Genomic DNA, 9,338 nt, shown 5'->3' with positions numbered 1-9,338 from the left:
CAAGAGAGTGGGCCCCTTTATGCAGGTCATAAAGGTCAAAGAGGATGAGGTGAGAGGTCATCTATACTTACCCTCTCTATGGGAAACGTCTTAATATATAACACAGCAGGACCATAAGTCATTTTAAGATTCAGTCATCCTTAGATAGTGCAGATACAACTTTGTTCAAATCATGGTCCTTTAGTTGATCCTTGATTACTGTAGATTCCTTATTTTTCATGAGTGCTTATTTTCACGAAATGGCACTTTAACGGCAAATTGCGAGAACAATAATTCATGAGTGGACGGTTGATCATGGGATTTTACATTGATTTCAGCACCATAAAAATAAAAGCGAGTAATTTTATTTCGCGAGTGGTGCTTCTCACATAATTACGTGATAATTAATTCCTCGTGTATATTTAGGAATCTACAGTACTTAGTATTCTCTATCTGTTGTTTTTGAGCAACATATCTTTATTTTTATACCCCCACTCAAAAGGAGAGGGAGTATACTGTTTTGCCCTTGTGTGTCTGTCTGTCTTTGTGTCCGGATGTCTGTCTGTAACACAATTTCTTTGCAGTCTCCTCAGCAACTACTCAGTAGTAGTAGATGCTTGAAATTTTAGCACGTTCTTTATATAGGCATGCCATATGGTGGGAGTCATTTTTGTAGGACTCCAATGTCAACTTCCAGTTTATCTGTGCGTCTATCTGTACAAATTTTTGTCACAGTTTTCTCAGCAACTACTCATTGCATATGCTTTATATTTTAGCACACACTTTGTCTAGACATGCCATACAGTGGGATTCAATTTTGTACAAATCCGTTGTCAACTTCCTGTTTATTCATCCATCTGTCTGTACCAAATTTCTATCACAGTGTACTCAGCAACTACTCAATGCAGATGCTTGAAATTTTAGCACACACTTTGTCTAGGCATGCCATATGGTGAGATTCATTTTTGTAGGAATACAATGTCAACTTCCTTTTATCTGTGTGTCTGTTACTAAATTTCAGTCGCAGTTTCCTCAGCAACTACTCATCGCAGATGCTGAAAATTTTAGCACACTCATTGCCTAGGCATGCCATATGTTGGGATTTATTTTTGTATAAATCTGATATCAACTTCCTGTTGATCCATGTGTCTGTCCATACCAAATTTCAGTTGCTGTTTCATTTCTCAGCAACTACTCATTGCAGATGCTTGAACTTTTAGCACACTCTTTGTTTAGGCATCCCATATGGTGGGATTCATGAGAGCGTATATTCGTATCAGAGCGGGGGTATTACTAGTGAGCATTGGCTCACAGACTTCTTGTTCAGTTTATTTCAATATATAATTATCAAATTTTCATTTCATTGATCCTTTACAGGCTTGTATTTTATCTAGGTGACTGTTAAGGCCCTTGGGCCTCTTGTTATAAGTACCTAATATATTTTATAAAGGTCATTTCATCTAGTTTGAAATAATTGGAAAATTCCAGGACACAGTTATTACATTGTATTCTTAAAGTACTTGTTAGTGTGACAGTTATATTAATTATCATATCATGCTGCATTCATCTGAGTCATTTATATCATAGACATGTACATCAAATGACTCTGTACAACATTGTTTGTAGAGGACTTAAAAGCCTGGATGCTTCAGTTTACCAAATAATTGCCACAATGTAGTAAATATAACTGCATTTTCCCAGGTAGATGTTTAACTTTACTAGCTAACCAAAATTTAAATTCTGACAAACAGATAGAACATAAAGAGGAAGAAGAGGACGAAGAACCTGCACCATTCTCACCTCTCCCAAATTCTACCAAGAGTTTGGACAAACCCATTGGTAAGCTCCTCCTCTCTCTCTCTCTCTCTCTTTCTCTCTCTCTCAAACGAATTGAAAATGTTGATAATTAACAAATATTTTACTATTTTGACAGCATCATTTGGCAAGAGTAAATATATTTACTATGGGAAGCAATCAGAAGGAAACAGATTTATAAGAAACAAAGATTTATGAAATTGTTCAAGGAGGACATGACAGATTTTTCCTTTCATGACTCTTCATCAAACCACAGTTTATCATCTGTTATCATGTGCCATTTCATGAAATATCACTGTGTACAAAATACTGTATGTGTACTTAAAAAAGCGGGCTTCATATTTTAGCGGCTTTGGCTCAGTCAACGATGCGCTAATATATGAATACCGCTAAGAAATCATTTATATATACAATACAACGCACGTACATGTGTAGCGCTAATTCATGATTACGCCAACTCCTCCAAACCCAATGATTGTGCTAAATTTTGAATACGCCAATTTTTGTACATGTACAGTATGCTGGAAAGTTGATGGGGAAAGTGTTGGAGGTTGTACTGTAGTTTCAATGTAGACAATATTAATTATTACCTAACCTACTATATAAATTGTAATTAGGTATTTTGAACTGTTTCCTGATTCTTTTTAATGTTTTTGCAAATCATGAAACAGTCAAAACTGTTTACCCGGTCACAGAATGAACTGTTGCATGGCTGAACTGTTCCATTATGACGTCATAATTAATTCCCCGTACTTTACAGCTTTAATATTGAATTATGTATTAATGTAAAGCATTTTCATTCAATTTGAAATTATCATCTGAAAAGTAATCCTGATATATAATCAATTTAATATCATTTCGAAGAAGAGGCCATGAACACCTTTTCTGAGGGTAATTTGGGAAAAATGTAGGCCCCTTTCACTCAGTATAGTTCTTTGCCATAAACGTGTAATATTCAAATCTTCAAGATATCATTATGTTGTTTACTACATGTTTTTTTTTTTCAATTTATTAGTGCATGATAATATCACATCCATTAATTTTTCTGAACACCAATCGGTGTGAGAATTTGATTAATGTTCATCTTGTTTAGTTTGTTTTTAAAAAATAATACATGTACAAACATTTGTCGATGTATTTTAAAAGCCATTGATTATTATGTCAATATCATTACTTTAAGAAATTATATAGTAGGTTAGGTAATAAAACACTTATTTCATGACAACTCGGGAAACAGTCAAACTGTTGTCCCTCGATAATGGGGAAGACCTGCGAAACTGTTGCCCTTGGCTTTCGGCCTCGAGCAACAGTTTCCCAGGTCTTCCCCATTACCTCGGGACAACAGTTTGACTGTTCCCCTCATAATCATGAAATAAGTGTATACTCTGTGCTGGGGTTGTGTTGAACACTGGTTATACTGTTATGGATCAGACTTTATACATGTCGCTTATCTTCTGTATTCTCTTTTTAGTGTTAAACAGAGCAATGCACAAACGTTTGATAATTTAGAGTTTTCCAGCAATCATTAATAATATATTCTGAACATTTTTATGTAGATTTTGTGTGAGTTAAGTATCAGTTTAAAATTATTTTAACAAAATATTCAATAGTTTTATCATTGTCAAAAAAATGTTGCTTACATCTGCATGATGCAATGAATGAGTGGAAGTTGATAGATTTTTAGCTCACCTCGACGAAGTCGAGATGAGCTTATGCTATACCCCCGGCGTCGGCGTCGGCGTTAGCGTCGGCGTCCCAGGTTAAAGTTTTAGGAGCAAGTCCCATTCCCAAGTAACTATAAGCCCTACCTGGACCAAACTTGCATGGATGATGCATCTAGGGATGGACACTACCACACTTGCTTCGGATGCTGGATCTGACCTAGATTTTCCAGATGAGTGACCAGGTTAAAGTTTTAGGAGCAGGTCCATTCCCAAGTAACTATAAGCCCTACCTTGACCAAACTTGCATGGATGATGCATCTAGGGATGGACACTACTAAACTTGCTTCGGATGCTGGATCTGACCTAGATTTTCCAGATGAGTGACCAGGTTAAAGTTTTAGGAGCAGGTCCATTCCCAAGTAACTATAAGCCCTACCTGGACCAAACTTGCATGGATGATGCATCTAGGGATGGACACTACCAAACTTGCTTCGGATGCTGGATCTGACCTAGATTTTCCAGATGAGTGACCAGGTTAAAGTTTTAGGAGCAGGTCCATTCCCAAGTAACTATAAGCCCTACCTTGACCAAACTTGCATGGATGATGCATCTAGGGATGGACATGGCCACACTTACTTCGGATGCTGGATCTGACCTAGATTTTCCGGATGAGTGACCAGGTGAAAGTTTTAGGAGCAGGTCGATTCCCAAGTATCTATAAGCCCTACCTTGACCAAACTTTCATGGATGATGCATCTAGGGATGGACACTACCAAACTTGCTTCGGATGCTGGATCTGACCTATATTTTCCAGATGAGTGACCAGGTTAAAGTTTTAGGAGCAGGTCCATTCCCAAGTAACTATAAGCCCTACCTTGACCAAACTTGCATGGATGATGCATCTAGGGATGGACATGGCCACACTTACTTCGGATGCTGGATCTGACCTAGATTTTCCAGATGAGTGACCAGGTTAAAGTTTTAGGAGCAGGTCCATTCCCAAGTAACTATAAGCCCTACCTTGACCAAACTTGCATGGATGATGCATCTAGGGATGGACACTACCAAACTTGCTTCGGATGCTGGATCTGACGTAGATTTTTCAGATGAGTGACCAGGTTAAAGTTTTAGGAGCAGGTCCATTCCCAAGTTACTATAAACCCTACCCGGACCAAACTTGCATGGATGATGCATCCAGGGATGGACACTACCACACTTGTTCAGATGCTGGATCTGATCTAGATTTTCCACATGTGAGACCAGGTTTAGATTTAGGAGTAGTCTCATTCCCAAGTAACTATAAGCCCTACCTGGACCAAACTTTCATGGATGATGCATCTAGGGATGTACACTAACCAACCTGCTTCGAATGCTGGATCTGACCTAGATTTTCCACATGAGTGAATTTTAGCCATATTTTAACCAAATTAGCATGGATGATGTATCTAGGGATGGACACTTCCAGACTTGCCTTGGATTCTGAATCTGATGTACATTTTCCAGAAGAGTGACCAGGGTAATTTTTTTGGAGTAGCTATATAATATTATGGCCTGTTATGATTAAACTTGCATAGATGGTGCATCTAAGGATGAAAACTTCCAGACTTGCTTTGGATGTTGGAACTGACCAAAATTTTCTTGATTACTAAACAGGTCAAAAGTTTTTTGAGCAGGTCTATAATTAAATCAAACTTGCATGGATATTGATCTTGGGATGTACCCTAACTAGAAAAAAAATATGATGTGAAATTTGCCTTACATGTAGATAACATTCGTCGAGGTGAGCTTCGTAATCTTTGATTACCTATGTTTTAAGTTCTGTGTGAATTTTAAATGAGAGATGTTTGTTCACACAGTGTCAAACAACAAACCGGTAATGTTTATGTTTTTCCCTTAAATATGCACATACTGAAATAGCAAATGGATGTACACGTGAAATGTTGATTTCCCCAATTGAAAGTACATTTATATTATTCTCAAATTATAATATGCTAGCAATGTTAAATGGCAGAAAACATGGGTTTTCTCTAGAAAAATTGTAAAGGTTAATTTTAGCATAATTATTTTTAATTCAAAAAATGCTTGGTTATGAAAGTGTTAGCTTGAAGCAGGTATTTGTTCATAGTGGAAATCAGCTGACTCTCTTCTGTATAAGAAGTATAAATGTTCCACTCATGAGGTGAAAAAAATAAAAACTGGTTTTGTATTTACTTTTTGAGTTAAAATAAAACCAGAAGTCTCAGACAAGACTAGTTGAACTTGTGTGTACCTATAATAAAGAAAGCTGTATCTTTATAGTATTCTACTTGTGTATCAATTGTAATTGAAGTCAGACTATAACTAGGAAGAGTAATATCACAGAAATTTCTGTTTTAAGTAACAATGACAGCATGGTTTGTCAAAATGTAGAATTATTTAGATATGGTCTACTTGTGATACCAAGTCATTGAAATTGGACTGAACTAGTCAGGATAGAGTTTTTTTTAAATTACACAGATTTTTTTTTATTTTTAAGTAACCATGGCAACACCATCATAATCAACACTAGGTAGAATAGCGTTTTGAAAGAATTTCAAAGAAATTCCTATTTTCAGTAACCATGGCAACACTGTTTGTCAAATCAAAAACTGATACATATAATTATGTATCTTAGTGTACTCTACTGGGTACAAAGTCTTAGTAAAATCATACAAAAACTGTAGGAGGAGTAGTGTTTTAAAAGAATTTCTAAGAAATTTCTATTTATAGCAATCATGGCAACACTGTTTGTCAAAATCAAAAAAAGTCTACATGTGTACCAAGTCCTATTGAAATTGGACCAGAAGTTCAATCAAACTTCTATATTTAGCAATTATTGCAACACCATTGTCGAAATCAAAAAAACGATGTTCAGAATAAAGTATCTTAGTAAAGGCTACTTGTATACCAAGTCATATTGAAATTGGACATTTTTGGATTTTTTCTATATCACAACTCCCCATGGCCAAAAGACCCCTATTGATTTGAGTCAAAGGCAGAAATACATATAGTCAAACCTCGTTATCTTGAACTCGATGGGACCGAAAAAAAATTTGAGATATCCGAGGGTTAGAGATATCGAGGGTAAAATACTTTAAGAAATATGTGGTCAGGACTTCCCAATCACTTCAACATATCCATAATATTCGAGATATCCATGTTTGAGATACTGAAGGTCAGAAATTCATATATTGCAAATGGTTTCCAGATGATAACTTAAGTTCTTTTTCAGCTTTTTCAATGGAATAAAATGACTCTAAAAAAGACTCCTTTTGATTTAGAAGTCAAAAGGTTAGAGACCAAGGTCAAAAATTTATATATTGCCTGAAAGTTTGACTTTAAGAACAAAGCTGAAAAGTCAAGTTCCATCTTTTTAGCTCTTCTGGACCAAAGGCTCAAAGAGCTAATGCTATGGCCATTTGGGCAGTGTGTGTCAACTTTTTGTAAAATGGGCCATATCTCAAGAACCCCTTAGTCAATTTATTTCAAATTGGTCACAGAGTATCCTTGGCCAAAGGGCTTTCATTTGTACTAAAACTAGGGATGTGTCCCTTAAACAAGGGGAGATAATTAGGGACATTAAAAAAAAGTAGTGGTTGCTAAAAAATCTTCTTCTTAAGAACCACTGGGCAGATTATCACTAAACTTACATACAAGGATGAGGATATGTTGTAGATTTAAAATTCTTCAAGGCATTACCCTATGGCAAGGGGTGTGGTCTCAAGGTCACTTCAAAGTTGACCAAAATTTACGTTTTGTTTAATCTTTGACATTTTGCCCACTATAAGGGCAGCTAGAATCATCAAATCTTGTCGGTTGATGCATCTTCGGACCTCATATCATGATGACTCAAAAGTATGTCAGGGTGACCTACTTTTTGAATTTTACAGGTATTCATTTTCATTTCGGTGCATAATTTGAATACTTTGAATCCTATGATCATCAAAACTTGTCAGTTTATGCAATCATGGGACCTTAAAATGTTTCAATCAAAAAGTAGGTGACCATGACCTAATTTTATGGCTCATCATTCTCTTAACATTAAAGGTCATTATTTCAGATACTAAGAGGTTTAGAATCATCAAACCTTGTAAGTTGATGCATTTACGGGCCTTTAAACAGACTCATCAAAAAGTAGGTCACAGTGACCTACTTTTGGAATTTGGTATTCATTTTCAAATTGTTTTAGAGGCATATTTTGGACACTTTGAAGCATAGGATCATCAAACTTAGTCAGTTGATGTATCTTAAGTTCTTGGAGTGTGTAAACCAAAAGTAGGTCACCTTGTCCTATTTTGCAATTTCATTGCTTAATTTAAATATTTCAGATACAAACTGGCTTAGAATCATCAAACTTTGTCAGTTGATGCATCTTGAGTCCTTGGAGTGTATCAACCAAAATGTAGGTCACAGTGACTTACTTTTGCAGTTTCATGGCTAATTTGAATGTTTCAGATATTAATTGGCTTGTAATTATCAAACTTTGTCAGTTGATGCATCTTGGGTGCATCTTGGGTACCCGGAGTGTGTCAATCAAAATGTAGGTCATGGTGACCTACTTTTGGAATTTGATGGCTTTTGGTTTAGAATCATCAAACATTGTCATTTGATGCAATTTGTGTCCTCAAAGTGTTTCAACCAAAAAGTAGGTCACCGTGACCTACTTTTGGAAATTGATGGCTTTATCAGTTACAAATTTGCTTAGAATCATGAAACTTTGTCAGTTGATGCATCTTGAGTTTTTGGAGTGTATCGGCTAAAACGTAGGTCACTCTGACCTACTGTTGCAATTCCATTGCTTAACTGGAATAATTCAGATACTAATTGGCTTGGAATTATCAAACTTTGTCAGTTGATGCATCTTGGGTACCCAAAGAGTGTCAACCAAAAGTAGGTCACAGTGACCTACTTTGGAATTTGATGGCTTTTTCAGTTACAAATTGGCTTAGAATCATCAAACTTTGTCAGTTGATGCATTTTGGGTCCTCAAAGTGTGTCAACCAAAAAGTAGGTCATTGTAACCTATTTTTGGAATTTGATGGCTTTTTCAGATACTTATTGACTTAAAATCATCAAACTTTTTCAGTTGATGCATATTTAGTCTTCAGAGTGTATCAACCAAAACGTTGGTCACTGTGATCTACTTTTGCAATATCATGGCTAATTTGAGTATTTCAGATACTCATTGGCTTGGAATTATCAAACTTTGTCAGTTGATGCATCTTAGGTACCAGGAGTGTGTCAACCAAAAATTAGGTCACTGAGACCTACTACAGGAATTTGATAGCTATTTCAGATACTAATTGGCTTAGAATCATCAAATTTTGTCAGTTGATGCATCTCAAGTCCTTGGAGTGTATCAACCAAAAAGTTGGTCACTGTGACCTACTTTTGCAACTTCATGGCTAAATTTAAATATTTCAGATACTAATTGGCTTGGAATTATCAAACTTTGTTAGTTGTTGCCAGGCTGACCTACTTTTGGAATTTCAAGGCTTTATCCTTATATATAGGTAACCAAGAGGCTCAAAACAGATGAGATTATAGGTTGTTCAATTTTCAGAAGAGCGATTCTAGGCCCTTGGGCCTCTTGTTTCTTTTTCACATCTGCATATTTTTATCAAGTCTTCCACCCTTTTTTCCCTAAAGAAGGGGACAAAAATTCCCTGAATTAGCTTGTTTGACATTGACCTCCCTTCATCTGAGCTGGTTTTCAACTCCATTTCATGCATACTGATGGATTCCTTTAATTACTATACAATAGACAAACCAGTAAGACTATTACCTTGATCTTTCTTATGTTATCATTGTTTAGCTCATTTCCAACTACAGAATGTTATTGTAAGAGCTTTCAGCATCTAG

At 36.0% G+C, this 9,338-nt stretch overlaps 1 protein-coding gene across 1 annotated transcript in view; it reads left to right on the top strand.

Annotated features, from left to right (window-relative positions):
- The window catches only part of LOC133199549 (leucine-rich melanocyte differentiation-associated protein-like), an 18,909-nt gene extending 13,151 nt beyond the window's left edge, over positions 1-5,758 (top strand). Inside the window, exons 5-7 of the mRNA XM_061335367.1 lie at positions 1-49; positions 1,731-1,818; positions 1,913-5,758. The exon at positions 1-49 is cut by the window's left edge and continues 78 nt beyond it. Coding sequence (XP_061191351.1) covers positions 1-49; positions 1,731-1,818; positions 1,913-1,992 — 217 coding nt within the window. The 3' untranslated portion in view covers positions 1,993-5,758. The remainder of the gene's footprint in view (positions 50-1,730; positions 1,819-1,912) is intronic.
- The last annotated feature ends 3,580 nt before the right edge of the window (positions 5,759-9,338 follow it).

This window comes from Saccostrea echinata, unplaced genomic scaffold (genome assembly GCF_033153115.1).
Source record: "Saccostrea echinata isolate AGI-Se365-2 ecotype Australia unplaced genomic scaffold, CSIRO_AGI_Sech_v1 ptg000034l, whole genome shotgun sequence".
Taxonomy (NCBI): Eukaryota; Metazoa; Mollusca; class Bivalvia; order Ostreida; family Ostreidae; genus Saccostrea; species Saccostrea echinata.
The sequence above is the reverse complement of the archived record's forward strand: the minus strand, read 5'-3'. Positions and strand labels throughout refer to the sequence as shown.